The 18,674-nt window shown below is 42.8% G+C and overlaps 1 protein-coding gene across 1 annotated transcript; it reads left to right on the forward strand.

Annotated features, from left to right (window-relative positions):
• The first annotated feature begins 3,956 nt into the window (after window positions 1–3,956).
• Window positions 3,957–18,464, forward strand: chmp5a (charged multivesicular body protein 5a). Its single transcript, XM_084327970.1, has 8 exons — window positions 3,957–4,106; window positions 6,510–6,614; window positions 6,731–6,777; window positions 12,063–12,156; window positions 14,487–14,558; window positions 14,813–14,921; window positions 15,878–15,993; window positions 17,420–18,464. Exons 1-8 carry the CDS (start codon window positions 4,038–4,040, stop codon window positions 17,468–17,470), a joined length of 663 nt encoding a protein of 220 aa, XP_084184096.1. The 5' UTR covers window positions 3,957–4,037; the 3' UTR covers window positions 17,471–18,464.
• Window positions 18,465–18,674: the final 210 nt, after the last annotated feature.

Here is an 18,674-nt window from a genome sequence, read left to right on the forward strand (position 1 = left end):
GCCAGCCCCCTTGCTATCACAGGTGACAACCACGTTCGACGGCCACCTCACGTCACAGACATTCGTTGCGAGAGCAGGCCAGCACTTGGTTGGTACACTCACAGCAGGTACTGTTAGCGCTCCAAGTGCTCTGGAACATTATCGGCGAACATTCTCCTTTTCGAGAGCATGCCCTCTAAGGGCGAAGAGAATAAATACTTTGAGCTGGCACGTGCAGCAGTGACTAGGGGCGCCCCAACGTTTGTTGTTTTGGGTAATGCCGGCTTAGGCAGAGGTTACACCTTTCGTATCATCTTCGTATTGTTTTCTTATGCGTATCGCCGCGACGTCGTGCGCCTGAGTCACACTTTCGTTTTTTTTTCGTTTTTGTCAGCCAAGCACACTGATGTAGTACACTGCCAAAGCAGTAGGTGGCAGTAGGTGGCAAACATGAAGGCAATTTCAACCAATCAGAACGAATGTGCCAATACACTTCCTGGTGGAAGCTCCAGGAAAGAAATGTCAATAAGGCAGGCGCCTATGCCGCGCCACCATCTTGCTTGCTCACTCAATGCAGCAATTCTTTTTTCAGCAAAGCCTAATAAAAGTGCAATAAACAAAACGGATACATTCACTGTGTGTTCTGCCTGTCATTTGTTGATGAAACAAAACTAACATCAACACAAGTGACCACCAAGAGCAGATAGTTTAGTCTAAAAACGATCGGTAGCATTGTTAGCTGCATGCTAACGTCAATGGAGTATGCCATTATAACTATAGCATTGTGGCTAGAAGCTAACGTTAGCTCACGCTACTTAGCCAGCACGAAACTGATGATATCGCGAGCTATCAGTAGTTAGATAACATTAGCGACAACGCTGTGTGTATTAAACAAAGGTGAATAGATGACTGGGCCATTTTGTTTAATGCTTGTTAAGTTGAAAGAGGAACTCTGAGCTAACAGGGTCTGAATCCTGATAGCTCACGTTAGCCAGCTGCTCATGCTATCGGTAATGCTAGCAGAATGAATGGATGTAAACTTTATTTAACATATTGCATATGGGTACAATACAATACGGCTCAATACAAACAATTGTTAAGGGAATGCAGACTGTTGTAGCTTGGACTGGGGTCCTTATAACAATAACTTGACAACACATGGTAGCTGAAGCTATTTGGGACACGGAGCTCTGTCCCACACACACACACACACACTCTGTTGTCACCGGAAGGGCACGCAGATGGTATCTACTGCGCATGGGCGTTTTCGCAACAACTGCTCCGTGCCGACTACACGCTGTATTCCTGGCGTTTTTTTTGCGTATCTCCAAACGCAAACACAATTTTGCGTTTCAGCCGTATCCACAAAAAAACGCCAAAAAACGCGTTTCTGTGTAGATAGGACATGATACGTCGTCAAAAACGTATAAAAAAACGCCAGGAATACACTAGTCTAACCTCAGCCTTAGATAGGCTTTTTGTTTCAACTGTGGGCCCACTTAATTTTCTGGTTACATGTGTTGTGTGATTAAGTTGTGCAGACAGCACTAAGGTATATTGATCATTTCCCCCATTGAATAGCTTGCGGAGCTCGCCATTACTCTCTCTCTCCCTACGGGAGTGTAAGATCCAAGTGCCATGCATTGTGCCGTGTATTGAATGCATGCCCGCTTTATATAAAAGTAGAGGCGTAGAAATGGGATCATTGTGTGTTATAAGATCTGCCCAGAGCCTGGAGGTTTTTAAATCCTTGCTCAAAACACACCTCTTCTCCCTGGCCTTTGACCAGAGCTAGCCCAGCATCTATACATGACGTCAGCTGTCACTCTGCACTTTTTATCAAATTTTCTTGTCTCTTTTATTGCACTTTGCCCTTGCTTTCCTATATGTACTGTACTCTACCTCTTTTTCTAGTGTATTTTTATTGCATTGTATGTGTTTTTATCATGTTGTGAAGCACTTTGGTTTGGCTGTTAGCCATTTGTAAACGTGCTATACAAATAAAACTGACTTGACTTGACTTGACTTGTGTCTGTCAATTACTGTTAATGTGTATTACTGCTTAACCCCTTCTTCCCTACGGTCTATGTGCAATTGGGGCAGGTGCTCTGTACAGGTCTTCACCAGTCAACAAGGAAAGGTACTGCTTTGGGGAGAAATTATATTATTTACCATCACTGCCACCGGGTGTGAGAGGGTGTGGGACGTATTAAGGGTAGTGTGGGTGTTTGAGGAAATACTACGGTCGCCTGGGAGGGCAAGAAGGACCAGCGTAGAACCCCTAGGTTAGTAAACCCTAGGCCCCATCCATCCCTCTGCTAAATCCCAATTCTAATACTCTTACACATAAGCGGCGGGTATATATAAGCTAGGCGAGGCTATGCCTTACCCAAATCGTTATGATGGGAATCTTGAAATGTATATAATATGCGCAGGCTGCTGGCTATTGTGTGTGTCTTGTGCTGCAGCCGGCTGGCCGAGGTGTCAACGACGAAGGTGTCAATCGGTGGCAGCGTTTAACATTCCAGGTACAGGCAGTAACCAATCACACATAGGCTCAGGTTAAATAATGTAGCCAATCACATCATTCACATGATCATCCTGATCCCGCAGGCCGAGTAAAGCAAACATCTGCGAGTGCGTTCCGAATTTCAGCCCGCCGATCGCTTTGTAGCGAACACCAGCGCACTATTTTGAGTCAAATTTCTAAAAGCAAAATGGATATACGGTATTTTTCCAAGACATAAACAAAGTAATTTAGAAACTTGAAACTTGAAGCTGCACCGGGCTGGCCCTGAGCATAACTACCGATCACCTGAGGCTGTATGTTGTTTTATCTTGGCAAACAAGGGCTTGCTCTAAGAGGACATGATGAGAGTCTGAGTTCATCAAATCGTGGAAACTTTTTAGAGCTACTGTATGTACATTGTTTTCAAAGCATGATGAGATCTAAATTACGAAAAACGTTCCCTTCATTGCAACTTGTGATTCAAGTTGTGAACGGTCTTTCTCACCAAGACGAAACGTCGCATTTATCTGCATTAAGGTAAGACAATGGTTAATATATTATTGGATGCCTTCATTTGAACACTTAATTTGCACTATATGAAATGAGTGGGGCTCGCTGTAGTAGCCTAGTAGTGTGTGTGTGTATATGAAATCAGAACCTGGACAGCATCATTTGCGTGCAACCAATAAAAAAAGGTAAAATTTTGCACGCTCTGCGCTAGGTCCATTCTAATAATAGCCTTCCCTAATGTCAAGCTCACCCGCCGCCTATGCTCTTACACTACAGTCGGGGGCTCAGCCGGACCCAGATCTGCTGTGCTCCCACTACCTGGTGACAGTTCATATCCACTCTCATAAAGTAGGGATAATCCACCCGTCTACACATAAATGTATAGATGTAGCAGTAACTGTCTATCTGTATGTCATGTATCTCATATAATTATGTTATGATGAATTGAAAATGGGGGACCCTGATGTAAACAAGACTAAAGTATTTCTCTGGTCTGCATCCCCTTAACAATTGTGTGTATTGAGCTATACTGTATTGTACCCATTCTGCAATCTGTTAATAAAATGTTCAATCAATCAATCAATCAATCAATCAATCAATCAATCAATCAATCTACAATCACTTCAGTACAAGTATCATTTGGTCTCATGTTCTCATGGCAACACCCTATTGTCACTAAATCCTCGGGGGACCGCCAGTGTTGGTGGAGCCAGATCAGCCATTTGATAACACCTTATCACCAGCGCACCAAACGGTGCCGCATTGTCACAACAAGGGGACCGGGGGAACAAAAGACTGAGATCTCATTGGACTCGTCTTGGGACAAAAGGCTTTAATTGACCGCTGCAGTCCCGCTGATTGCCACACGAGGGCAGTCGCGTCTAAAACATCATTGGCTAACAGTCGTGCGTGTCAACCAATAGGATCGGCCAGCGTCCGAGGGACTGCTTCCGGGTGTCTTTAGCAGCAATAGGGAGCTCTTTTGTTTTGGTATTTTGTAACATATTAAAAAGCTACAGACTCATTACACATTTTCAAAATGAACCGAATATTTGGACGGGGGAAGCCGCAGGCGCCTCCTCCGAACCTGTCGGACTGCATAGGCAATGTGAGTATCGAGTATCGCCTGAATGTTAACGTTAATCCATTGTTGTTGATGATCTCAGTCACGTTACTGGTGACCTAACGGTAGCTACACCTAGCAGCCTCTCTCACGAAAACAGGGCAGTCATCGTGGACAAAACAAGACAAGTCTAACATGAGCGAGCTAAGAATCCCGTGAGCATCTGTCTGAATTAAAACTTTATTTAACAGATTGCAGAATGGGTACAATACAGTACGGCTCAATACACACAATTGTTAAGGGGATGCAGACCAGAGAAATACTGTTGTCTTGTTTACATCAGGGTCCCCCATTTTCAATTCATAATGACATTTATGACATACACAACATACATGACATCATGACATTTATGGCATAGGGAGGGACATACATGACATACAGGTATATAGTACTGTCTCTGATAACTACTGTATCTTGGTCTGTCAGAGAGCAGGTCAAACTAGCTCACTAGTTATTTATGTTAATCGTGTTTGTTAATCCTAGCTGGGACTGTGAGAAACTGCTTCGTGTGTGAACCATCATCTGCACTTGAATGGAAAGCCTTTCATGCAAAAGACGAACGAACACACACACACACACACACATGGGTTAATCGCAGAGATGAATCGCATGCATGCACCGCATGCGTGCCGATTGATGACCTCTGAGCAGGTCCTAAATTATTATTATTATTATTTACACACACGTACACACACACACGTACACGTACACACACACACTATGCTTGCACCTCATGGTACCAAAGCACCTCAAAGCCGCTAAAAACAAAATTACAAACATCTCAAAACAAACTGGTCAGACTACTGCTTGACCTTACTCCTAGAACCCACCTCACCCCTGGCCACTTTGACAACCTAGGATGGCTTAGAGTAGACTACAGAGTACAGCAACTTGCAATGGGCCTGGTCTACAAGATACACTACACGACCAAGGTACCCATGTACATGTCAAAATACTTCCCAAAGGTCAGTGAATACCACGATCACAACACCAGAGGGAGCTCCACAAATCATGTTAAACCCAGATTCAGCTCAAACAAGGGACTAAACACGTTTCGCAATTATGCCACATCAATGTGGAACACCCTACCCAAAGCTGTAAAGGAATGTGAATCACTACCCACTTTCAAAACCACTCTCAAGGGACACCTACGGGAGACTGCAATTCAACACTGGCCCATGTAAATGTCCTAACCCTACCCCCTCCAATGTACAGTAATTTACTTAGTATGGTTTTGTCAATATTCCAATGTACAGTTTTGCTTGTTTGTACAGTGTCCCCCCCCCCCAACCCCCTCCAATGTAAATTACCCAGTATTGTTGTCAATATCCCAATGTACCCAACCCCCCCCACACAACCCCACCCAACCTCCTCCAATGTACAGTTTTTACGTCAAATATACTCCCTTTTCTTGACTCTTTTTGTATCACAAACAGTACTGTATTTGCAAATCTGGTATGTCATAAATGTATAGATGTAGCAGTACTGTCTATCTGTATGTCATGTATGTCATATATGTCCTGATGAATTGAAAATGGGGGACCCTGATGTAAACAAGATGAAAGTCTTTCTCTGGTCTGCATCCCCTTAACAATTGTGTGTATTGAGCTGTACTGTATTGTACCCATTCTGCAATCTGTTAATAAAGTTTTCAATCAATCAAACACACACACGCACACCCACTCCTTACATACTTTTACTAGTTACGCTGCTGGCCACTGGCCAGTATGACTAAGTTATTACCATAGTGTTTTTGTTCACTGTACATAATACTATAACTGTGTACATACATCTGATTATTATTATTACTCAGTAGTACTCATGTATATCTTTTATACCCAGTTTAATCACCTGTACATTGTTTATTACTACATTTGAATTTAATCTAATCTGTTCACAGCGGTAGCTCGCACACTGTAGTGTGATAAAGAACACTGTTATAATACTTGTGAATTGTACATTTGTGGACCTGACTGTATGTCTCATTTGTGGACGTGACTGTATGTCTCATTTGTGGACCTGACTGTATGTCTCATTTGTGGACCTGACTGTCTCATTTGTGGACCTGACTGTACATGTCTCATTTGTGGACCTGACTGTACATGTCTCATTTGTGGACCTGACTGTACATGTCTCATTTGTGGACCTGACTGTATGTCTCATTTGTGGACCTGACTGTACGTCTCATTTGTGGACCTGACTGTATGTCTCATTTGTGGACCTGACTGTACGTCTCATTTGTGGACCTGACTGTATGTCAGTATGTCTCATTTGTGGACCTGACTGTATGTCTCATTTGTGGACCTGACTGTATGTCTCATTTGTGGACCTGACTGTACGTCTCATTTGTGGACCTGACTGTACATGTAATACTGTATGTCTCATCAGGTGGACGCCAGGACGGAGTCCATAGACAAGAAGGTGGCCCGACTAGACGCTGAGCTCATGAAGTACAAAGATCAGATGAAGAAAATGAGAGACGGTCCCTCGAAGGTACCGACACCATGACCTCCTCGCCACTCAGCCGGCTACTGCATTGTTTAGACCTGATTATTTAGTCACTTTGGCAAAACGCAACCCTTTCATTCATTCATTCTTCTCATGTGTAGAATATGGTGAAACAGAAGGCAATGAGAGTCCTGAAGCAGAAGAGAATGTGAGTACAAGATATATATTAATATTTACCATATATATATATGAATATTTACCATATATTAGGGGTGTAGCGGTACACAAAAACCACGGTAACGGTACGTACCTCGGTTTTGAAGTCAAGCTTTGGTACGGGTTTTCGGTACAGTGGGGGAATGTTTGGCTTTCCATGTTCCACTCAGGGGTGATGTAGTGTGCAGTACCTAATTGTACTTGTCAACGAATATTCTATATTGAAATTAATAATCGACTTGTAAAAAAAAAATGAAAATATAATAATAATTATATTAGATTGTGAAAAAAACAGTGGGCGGTCGTTAGTGGTTAACATACCGTTGTATTCGTTCGGTACACTACACAGCCGTTTGGTACGGTACGGTACACACTGAAACGGTTCGGTTCGGTACGGATATGTGTACCTTTACACCCCTACCATATATAGATTTATATATTAATATATATATATATATATTACACATATACACATACACATATATATATATAATAGCTGAAACTCCTGACTGAATATTAAAAAAATAATACAAATGATCTTATCCTGATAAACTTGAGCCATCTATTTTCTAGAGAAAATGTCTCATAGTAGCCAGTCTGGTGTGTGATTCAGTCTGGTGTGTGATTCAGTCTGGTGTGTGATTCAGGCCATGTCCTCACGTATATGGATCTTTTGCCAAACGGATATTCTCAGGCTCTGTTTAAAATAAAATCCCTGTCCACACCACAGTGTTAAAAAAAAAAACTCCATCCAGACACAAACACATAAACGCATATGAATTGCTCCAACAAGCATGCAAGCCAGCAGGTGGCGATAAGCGATATCCCAAATACCATGGTGGTATGAGCGGTCAGGACGACAGAGAAATGATAGGAATTGTCCATTGGTTCACCCAGCCCACTTCACCATTCCTAGCATTTCCATTGGCTATATTGACATACATACAGTAGATAATAAATAGATAGATATAGCGGTGGATTAGATGCAGTCCAGAGGAAACAACCAATCTAGATATGTCACGATTTAATGCTTTACTTCTGCGCACTGGGCGACGGAGAGATACAATGTCAATGTATTCAACGGATTCTGAAACTAAATATGGCGAGTCCTTATCACAAACTATATATATACTAATTACAACATTCATTAATTGCATTGTACCTTTCACGTCGCATATATAAGTAAGGATAGTTTGAATGACATTTCAGCACCCAGGCGCTGTCCACCGAAGTTATTATTACTTCAAAGCGCTACTGCCTATAATTGGATAAAACAAGGTGTAATAAGGATGTTTTAGGTGGTGGTAGTTTCTCTGTTAGGACATAGTCGGTCTGATATATATTAGAGAAATATCTTATTTGACGTTACTGTATGTATTAGAATACGGAGCTGTTAATGCGTATGAATGTCTGTGTCCATGGGCAAGCTATATTCACGTAACTCACATATTCAAATGATTCCTGTAATTCCTGTACAGTAACTATTCAACTAATAATGTTAAGTTATTATTAGGTCATTCTGGGACCACTCACGCGTGATGCCAACATCCTCAACTATCCGCAACATCAGAGCGCATCAGGTGCAGACCTCTTCTGTCTCGAGTCTATTAACTGAATTTAGAATGCAATTTGGCTTTTAACTGAAGCAGGGCGCAAAACTAGACATGTTTAGCAAAACATTAAATATCTTTGCTACAGTTTGTGATAATGCCTTGCCTTATTTTGTTTCGGAATCGCGATATTGTGATCTCAAGGTCTCAACATGACATTGTATGATATCTCTCAAGAAATAAGCGGATGAAAAAAAACGCCACTCACCACTTAAATAAATCAAAAGCATGTGTTTAACAACCTCAAAAACGTTCGAAACGCGGTTTATATTAACTTAATAAATAAACAGAAACGAAAAATCTACTTATGTAAACGAAAATGTCCAGTATAACTAAATAACAGATACATCCCTATTACACGCAAGCAGCGTCTGATGGCCGAATCTGTCGGCACTGGAGTATACAGTAGCTGTTACATCTAGACATTCATGAATGATATACAAGATATACAAATATACAGTACTGCTTAAGAGGCAGAGATCAATAAGAGAAAATATATACATTCGAGGGGGAAGAAACTACATGCTATTTCTGTCTGTCATTTCAGCACCAGGCGCTGTCCATCTTATTGCCTCTATGCGCTTCAAGGCTACGGGCGCCTATTGTATTGCCATGGATGGAACAACAGTCTGAGCATGCGTAGTGAGCTGTGGCGTCATCGTTTATCTAGACTATGCGTTTACAGTGGCTGCACGGATCCACTGAACGGATATTTTGGAAAATCTTCACTTTAAAATGCGTTTAAGAAAGTCTCCGTTTATGTCTCTGAAAACACCCTTTACGTGTGGATGAGAGGCCCAATCGTGGAATAAAATGTGCGTTTGGCAAAAGATCCATATACGTGAGGACATGGCCTCAGTCTGGTGTGTGATTCAGTCTGGTGTGTGATTCAGTCCACTATGAGTCACTCTTTCAAGTTTCAAGTTTCAAGTTTCTTTAATAGTTGTCATACAGAAGTACAGAATACTTTTGTACAAAATGCTTCTTACTGTTGCGCTCCAGAGACTGTGCATGACAAGATAAGTATGAAATAAAAACATAGTAAAAATTAGAAGAAAAAAAAAAGAGGTCACAGTGTTCAGTTTAGACATATGTACAGTGTTCGTAGACGTAGTTACCATACAATATACAATACTGTGCAGTGTACTAATATACAATACTATATAGTGCAAGGCATAAATGGACGAGGTGCAGTTTAGGTACAATTCACAGTAGGTGTACGAGTTGTAGTGCAAATCCTTTATCAATAAATATAAAGTGTAAGTGTGTTTGTGTGATCTAAAGTGTGGAGAGTGGGTGCTGCAGTGTGTTGTTTGTTTGAGTGAGTGTGTGTGTGCGTGTGGGTGTGTGTGCTGTGTGCATTTGATGGTTGTTGCATAGTGATTATTGTTCGTTTAGCGATTATTGTTCGTTTAGCAGCCTGATGGCCTGGGGATAGAAGCTCCTTCTGAGTCTTTCTGTGCTCGCCATAAGACTCCGGTATCGCTTGCCTGACGGCAGCAGTTCAAAGAGGCAGTTGTTCGGGTGGCTCGAGTCCTTAATAATTCTCTTAGCCTTCCCCTTGCACCGCTTGTTGTAAATGTTCTGGAGGGTGGGAAGCCCCCCTCTAATTGTGCGTTCGGCTGAACGTGTCACTCTTTGTAGTCTGCTACGGTCTTGTGCAGTGCTATTCCCAAACCAGGAGGTGATGTTGCCGGTCAGGATGCTCTCTATTGTACATGAGTAGAAGTTCCTAAGGATCTTCTGACTGACTTGGAACTTCCTTAGGCGCCTGAGGAAGTAGAGGCGTTGTCGTGCCTTCTTCACAACACTGTCAATGTGTGTGGTCCATGTCAAGTCCTCGGATATGTGGGCTCCGAGGTACTTGAAACTGTTCACTCTCTCAACTGGTGCCCCGTCGATGCTGAGGGGGCTGTAGTCCTTGACCCCCGACCTCCTGAAGTCCACAATCATCTCTTTTGTTTTGCTGACGTTCAGGGAGAGGCAGTTCTCCTGACACCACTGTGACAGGTTCTCTACCTCTTCCAGGTAGGCCCTTTCGTCGTTGGCAGAGATCAGGCCCACCACTACTGTGTCATCAGCAAATTTGATGATGGTGTTGTTGTTCCGCTGTGCTACGCAGTCATGTGTGTACAGGGAGTAGAGGAGGGGGCTCAGAACACAGCCCTGGGGGGCCCCTATGTTGAGCGTGATGGATGAGGAGGTGCAGTTGCCGGCTCTTACCACCTGGGGTCTGCCCGTCAGGAAGTCCAGGACCCACTGGCACAGGTCATAGTTCAAGCCCAGGTCCCTGAGCTTGGCTATGAGTTTGGAGGGGACTATGGTATTGAATGCTGAGCTGTAGTCGATGAACAGCATTCTCACATAGTTCCCCTTCCTCTTGTCCAGATGTGATGCTGCTGTGTGCAGCACATGGGCTATGGCGTCCTCCGTGGACCTGTTGGGGCGATATGCAAATTGCAGAGGGTCCAGGTTGATGGGGAGGGAGGAACAGATGTAGCCCTTCACTAGCTTCTCAAAGCACTTCATGGCTATGGAGGTGAGGGCTACAGGGCGGTAGTCGTTGAGGCAAGCGGGCGTAGATTTTTTGGGTACAGGGATGATGGTGGACTTCTTCAGACAGGTGGGGATGACGGCCTGTTCCAAGGACAGGTTGAAGATGTCAGTGAATACCGGGGCCAGTTGGTCGGCACAGACTTTTAGGACGCGGCCGGGGATGCCGTCCGGTCCTGCTGCCTTCCTGATATCCACTTTTTTAAAGATCCGTCTCACCTCATGCTCTGTTACCCTGAACACTGAGTCTCCATCAGCAGACCCCCCCCCCCCCCATTGCCGTGGTTTGTAGGCTGGTGTTGTTATTCACAGCCTCAAACCTCGCATAGAAGGAGTTGAGATCATTTGCTAAGGAGATGTCACTGTTCAGTTTGAGGGGGGTTCCTTTGTAGTCTGTCATTGTTCTGAGGCCCTGCCACATGCCTCTAGAGTCAGCCTGTTCAAACTGAAGTTCAACTTTATCCCTGTAACGCCGTTTTGCCTCTATTACTGCTCTCCTGACGTTGTATCTTGCCATCTTGTGTTCTTCCATGTTGCCTGTCACCAGCCCGGTGTTGTATGCTGATGTGCGCACTTTCAGAGCCTCACGGACGGATTTGTCTACCCAGGGCTTTTGGTTTGGGTAGATATTAATTTTGGTGGTGGGGATTATTACTTCTACCTGAGTACAGACATAGTCAATCACCGTTTCGGTGTATTCGTTAATATTGGCTGTGTTATCACGGAGTACACTTTCAAGGCAAGTAATCATCTTGTGAAATGTGTGGCTGAGGAGGTAGAACGGAACGGTCATCTAGTAATCGGAAGGTTCCGGCTCCTCCCGGGGGCAGCGTGTCCAAGTGTCCATGAGCAAGACACTTAACCCCTAATTGCACTCGATGAGCAGGTCGGCACCTTGCATGGTCGCCTCTGCTGTCGATGTGTGAATGAATGGGTGAAATGTGAGGAACAAAATTGTAAAGCGCTTTGGATAAAAGCTGTTATATAAATGCACCATTTACCATTCAAAATGTCACTTTCTCACATACTACACATTTCATTCTGAAACAAAGCTCTTCAGATGTGCTCAGAAACACTTGGTAGTTGGTATATGACCCCTTGTATCCTGTTGCAGGTATGAGGGTCAAAGAGATCAGCTTGCTCAGCAGTCTTTTAACATGGAGCAGGCAAACTACACCATCCAGTCACTGAAGGACACCAAGACAACAGTAAGAGTCGCACGCACTCACTCACTCACTCACTCACTCACTCACTCACTCACTCACTCACTCACTCACTCACTCACTCACTCACGCACGCACGCACTCACTCACTCACTCACTCACTCACTCACTCACTCACTCACTCACTCACTCACTCACTCACTCACTCACTCACTCACTCACTCACTCACTCACACTCACATACACACACTCGCATATACACACACACTGACACATACAGACACACACACACACTCACTCACTCAATCACATATACACACACACACACTGACACGTACACACACACACTCACATACACACACACACTCACACTCGCATACACACACACACTCGCATATACACACACACTGACACATACAGACAGACACACACACACTGACACATACAGACACACACACACTCTCTCACACACAGTCTGTGCCTTGTTATACTTTTACTCATAGTATATATTCAGATTCAAATTCTTTATTGCCTATATTTATTGTAACTTGTATAATATAACCGATAGGGCATACAGACCCTCATCTGCACCTTTGTTTACACTGTTTATCTTTCTCATATCTTTATATTCAGATCTAGTTTTATTGCTAGTCTTTCTACTATTACCCTGCCCATACCTGTACCTCCCCTCCCCCATACACCGCATTTCCCCAAGGGGATCAATAAGGAATCTTGTACATTTTATCAGCCATATTGAACTTCAGAATAGACATTTGTTTTATGGTTATTTTCATGCCAGTGTCCAGTCTGTCCATTTGGATCAGTCTGGTTCAGCTCCCCCTGGTGGTGAACGTTAACCACAACACATGCTTGGTGCAGATACACACACACACTTAGGGCACGTTCACACCTACCCTGTTTGGTCCGTTTTAAGTGAACCATGGTCCCTTTAAAATTTTAAATCAATAGTCCGTTTCGTTTGTAGAGGTGTGAACACAAACCAAACTATTGTGAGGACCAAACAGCCGAACCATGGTCCTCTTGAAAAGTTGCGACTCTGTCCGTTTCAAAGTGGTTAGCTGTTGGTGTGAACGCGATTGAACTTTATATAGTACCTAATCTAGAGCAAATGAGTAACAGGCGCCAAGTGACAGCTGGCGCGCAACCCAAGTTCGCTCATAGTTCCCCAAAAGAGAGCGCAACTCCACCTAATAACGTCAGCCTCAATAATAATATAGAACACATTAGCTTACACATGTACTGTATCTCACATCAACATTAATGCATAGGACATAGCTAGCAAATAGAAAAAGACAGCAATGAGTTGAGGACAGACGTGGGGGAACCCTCTTGCCCAATCCCACAAAAGAAAGGGAAAGTCAGATCGGGGTGACAGTGGGCTTCAAGAATATCTGGTAGAATTAAAGAGGCAGCGGGAAGAAATGGATGTTGCAGATCAGAAACGTAGGAGCAGGACAGTGCTGACTGGGAACATTTTATGAAAATGCAACACGGAGCTGAAAACCGCCGCTTCAAGGCTATGCAAGAGCAGCAGAAGGCTGCTTTGAGTGCTTTGAATCCGGCCCAACCACAGCACCCACCTGTAATCTCTGCGACGTCTCCTCTGAATGATGTGTAGCAACGCTACATCGATCCCACGTCTTGCTTCCTCATACTCTGTGGTCTCTGCCTCTACTGCTCGTATTTGGCAGGCACACCATAACAAAACAATGACAGCCATGAAGGCAATCGCAAAACGGCGGTGTGGCTCCATATGGTTGAGCTGTCAAAATATTCACTACAAGGATGCAGGTGGGATTTTCCCTGTCCAATAGAATGAATGACCTGGGCGACTGATCTGTCCAATAGATGGAACGACTTGGCGACTGCATGTCCTTTGTTTACAAATTAGGTTCGCCCCAAAAAGGGCAGTGTGAACGCAAACCAAAATCAAACAATGTATGATTTTCACATTTGGTCCACCAGAAAGTCCGGACTATCCGCAGACTTTCAGATGTGAACACGGCCTTACACTCTCTGAGACACCCCACATACAGTACAAATACACTACAAAAAAGGTCACTTTAAAAAGAATAGTCCAACTGTATATTTGTATATTACTGTATATATTACTCATTACCTTTATTTCTTACGCTTAGCATTGTATTTTATTCGTATAACTTTTTTATCATGACTATTCTATTTTATTATTTGTATTTTTGCACATCGAGGCGGGCTTAGCCACCTACATTTCACTGCATGTCTCGTGTATGTATGTGACAAATAAAACTGAATCTTGAATCTTGATACACTACTTTTCTCGTTCGTTTACCACAACATGGAGCTCCTTCCTGGAATGTGTTTTCTGTTCACAGGTGGAGGCCATGAAGATCGGTGCAAAGGAAATGAAAAGAGCTTACAAAGATGTGAAGATTGATCAGATTGAGGTATTTACTTTTTTATATTTATATATTCACTGTGTCGAGCTCTAGTAAATTATCGGATTGTGGTATGAATTTACTGTGTCAAGCTCTAGCAAATGATCAGATTGACGTATTCAATTACTGTTTTAGCCTCTAGTAAATTGATCAGATTGAGGTATGAATTTAGGACATTGCTGTTGTTTTGTGGTGTTGCCTTACTTTAAAGATGGACAGGGAATAATAATAATAATAATAGTTGTATGTCTCTTCGTTCCCAGGACCTACAGGATCAACTCGAGGATATGATGGAAGACGCTAGTGAAGTACAAGAGGCTCTGAGCCGCAGCTACGGCACGCCGGAGATAGATGATGACGACCTGGAAGCAGGTATGTAATGTCACACCTGATGTCACACCGGAGATAGATGATGACGACCTGGAAGCAGGTATGTAATGTCACACCTGATGTCACACCTGAGATAGATGATGACGACCTGGAAGCAGGTATGTAATGTCACACCTGATGTCACACTAGTTGGCTTATGTGGTCTAGATGGGTTATGTGGTCTAGATGGGCTATGTGGTCTAGATGGGCTATGTGGTCTAGATGGGCTATGTGGTCTAGATGGGTTATGTGGTCTAGATGGGCTATGTGGTCTAGATGGGCTATGTGGTCTAGATGGGCTATGTGGTCTAGATGGGCTATGTGGTCTAGATGGGTTATGTGGTCTAGATGGGCTATGTGGTCTAGATGGGTTATGTGGTCTAGATGGGCTATGTGGTCTAGATGGGCTATGTGGTCTAGATGGGTTATGTGGTCTAGATGGGCTATGTGCTTGTCTAGATGGGCTATGTGGTCTAGATGGGCTATGTGGTCTAGATGGGCTATGTGGTCTAGATGGGTTATGTGGTCTAGATGGGCTATGTGGTCTAGATGGGTTATGTGGTCTAGATGGGTTATGTGTAGGGATATCCGATATTATTGGCCTACTGAAATTTTCTGCCGATGTTGGCATTAAAATGTGATATCGGAAAATATCGGTATCGGTTATCATCGTTTTTTTTTACATTTCTATAACCTTTATTCACCCAGGAAAAGCAAGTAAGAACAAATTCTGATTTTATTTATTGTCAAAAGTATGCATAATGTTGTGTTAATTCCACAACAAGAGATATGTAATATTAATTACCTGAAATTATTCTGTTTTTTTGGGGGGGAAACCCTGCATATATCGGTATCGGTTAATATCAATATCGGTATATCAGTATCGGTAAAAAAGCCAATATCGAGCATCCCTAGTTATGTGGTCTAGACGGGTTATGGACGGTACCATGTGTTTTCAGAGCTGGACGCCTTGGGAGATGAGCTGCTGCTGGACGACGACAGCACCTACCTGGACGAGGCCTCGTCTGCCCCCGCTATCCCTGAGGGAATACCCAGCGACAGCAAGACAAACAAGGTGACGGTCGTAGTGATGAGGATAGTGATAATGATAGTAGTAGTGATAGTGAGAGTGATAATGATAGTGGTAGTGAGGGTGATAAGGATAGTGATAATGATAGTGGTAGTGAGGGTGATAGTAATAGTGAGGGTGATAATGATAGTGGTAGTGAGGGTGATAAGGATAGTGATAATGGTAGTGAGGGTGATAAGGATAGTGATAATGATAGTGGTAGTGAGGGTGATAGTAATAGTGAGGGTGATAATGATAGTGGTAGTGAGGGTGATAAGGATAGTGATAATGGTAGTGAGGGTGATAAGGATAGTGATAATGATAGTGGTAGTGAGGGTGATAGCAATAGTGAGGGTGATAGCAATAGTGAGGGTGATAATGATAGTGGTAGTGAGGGTGATAAGGATAGTGGTAGTGAGGGTGATAAGGATAGTAATAGTGAGGGTGATAATGATAGTAATAGTGAGGGTGATAAGGATAGTGATAATGATAGTGGTAGTGATAAAGATAGTGGTAGTGACAGTAATGGTGTTGGTGACAGTAATGGTTGTAGTGATAGTGGTAGTGACAGTGATAACGATAGTGATGGTGATAATGGTAGTGATAGTGACAGTAATAGTGGTAGTGACAGTGATAATGATAGTGACAGTGATGGTGATAATGGTAGTGATAGTGGATCTGACATTGTGTTGTTGTCGGAATTAAAGCTGATGGCACTGATGGCACCTTTTACTTGTTCAGCCAATACTGATAAGATCTGTTCCTTTTACTGAACTATAAACATTAATTTGGGGTCATTGAACAAAAAAGGTTAAGATTATAATCCATTCCCCTCCGGTAGAAAGATGTCTGTTGTGCCAAAATGTAGAAAATCAAGTCTCTTCGCTCACTGATATGTTACACGCTGCTCACGCTTATCAGATAGTGTTGGGGAAATTCTCCAATACCAATGTCTCCTTACATAGCTTGGTATTAGCCTGAAATCTCAGTATCTGTATCTTAGCATTAGGGTTGGGCACCGATAACCGGTTCTAATAGGAACCGGTTCCTAACTTCCTGTTCTGGAACCGGAAGTAACATATTTGCATTTCGATTCTTAATTTCTATTCTAAAAAATAAAAAATTACTTTGTTAATTAATACCCTAGTTACAGTACAGCAACCAAATTAAACTGTATCAAGTCAACTGACAATGTGAATATTATAAAAAGAAAATAAGTTAAAAAAAAAAAAAAAAGCTGTGACCTGTTTTGACCTGCTTAGAACAGGACTCGAAATGGAGAATCGGAACCGGAATCGTTCAAATCCAAACGATGCCCAACCCTACTTACTTAGCATCCCTCGCTACTTGTTAAAGAGTTGAGTTCCACTTGTGCCTCAAATGTACACAACTTAATTTGGACAATTACCACGTTCTTCCTCGTCTGTTTCAGGACGGCGTGCTGGTGGATGAGTTCGGCCTCCCGCAGATCCCCGCCACATAGAGGAGGAACGGACAGAACAACTGCACTTCAAACTTAAAACACTTTTCTACGGAGAGTAACATTTATACATGCAAAACGAGAAAACAGTTTGACCTGAGAACACTCCTGTATTGAAGTTGTCTTGGTGTCGGGTTGTGTATTGTTACTACTACCATGCTAGCATGTGGCCTTGTAACGTACCATACCTCTCCGCTTCCCCACAGCCTTCTCCCCTCGTGTCCCTCGTTCTAGTCACAAGTCTCCATCGTCTATAGTATTACCCGGTGTTAATAGTTAAGTTATTGTTTGTTTTATAATGTCGTGTGAATGGTGGCAATGCTGAAGCCAGTTGGTTCAGACGTTTAACATTTTGCTTCAAAGAGAAAAAAAAAAAGGAAATTGTGATTTCCAGGCTGCCTGATTAATACATGTGTGGGTCATTTAAACCAAACAAAATAAATTATGCATTTTAATTTACCGTTGGGGAAATTATGGATTCATAGATCACTTTGACTAGAATAGAATTACTTTATTTTCTCTTTTTCCCCTTCTTCTGTGGTTTTGGTTTCTTCTTCTTCTTGCTCTTCTCTGTGGCAGATGTGGGTTTTTGGCTCTTTGGTGTTTTGTCAGAGGTGCTTTTCGACTGCTGTGGGATGAATTCCACCCGGACACCTTGACATCTGTCCTGTTGGCCAACAGCGTGCATTCAGAAAAACACACATCAGATTCTAATCACTCTATATTAGGGGTGTAACGGTACACAAAAACCACGGTACGGTACGTACCTCGGTTTTGAAGTCACGGTTCGGTACGGGTTTTCGGTACAGTGGGGGAAAGTTTGGTTTTCCATGTTCCACTCAGGGGTGATGTAGTGTGCAGTAACTAATAACGAATAAACGTGTAGGGCTGTCAACGAATATTCTATATTGAAATTTATAATCGACTTGTTAAAAAAAAAAAAAAAAAAAAAGTATTATAATAATAATTATATTAGATTGTGAAAAAAAACTGCCCCCAGTGGGCGGTTGTTAGTGGTTAACATACTGTTGTATTTGTTTGGTACACTACACAGCCGTACGGTACGGTACACACACAGTGAAACAGTTCGGTACGGATAAATTTTTATGATTAACTTTTGTGGAAAATGTCAAGCTAAACTTTCCATTACCAGGTGTTGGCTGTCGATATGTTTGACCAAACTTTAGGTGACATTTTGACGCAAATG

Source organism: Notolepis coatsorum, assembly GCF_963971535.1.
Source record: "Notolepis coatsorum genome assembly, chromosome: 13".
In the NCBI taxonomy this organism is placed as follows: domain Eukaryota; kingdom Metazoa; phylum Chordata; class Actinopteri; order Aulopiformes; family Paralepididae; genus Notolepis; species Notolepis coatsorum.

Coding starts and splice junctions, on each gene's coding strand:
- chmp5a (XM_084327970.1), top strand. CDS start 4,038: ATGAACCGAATATTTGGACGGGGGAAGCCGCAGGCGCCTCCTCCGAAC. Junction 6,615..6,730: donor TGAGAGACGGTCCCTCGAAG/GTACCGACACCA, acceptor TCTCATGTGTAG/AATATGGTGAAACAGAAGGC. Junction 14,559..14,812: donor TGAAGATTGATCAGATTGAG/GTATTTACTTTT, acceptor CTTCGTTCCCAG/GACCTACAGGATCAACTCGA.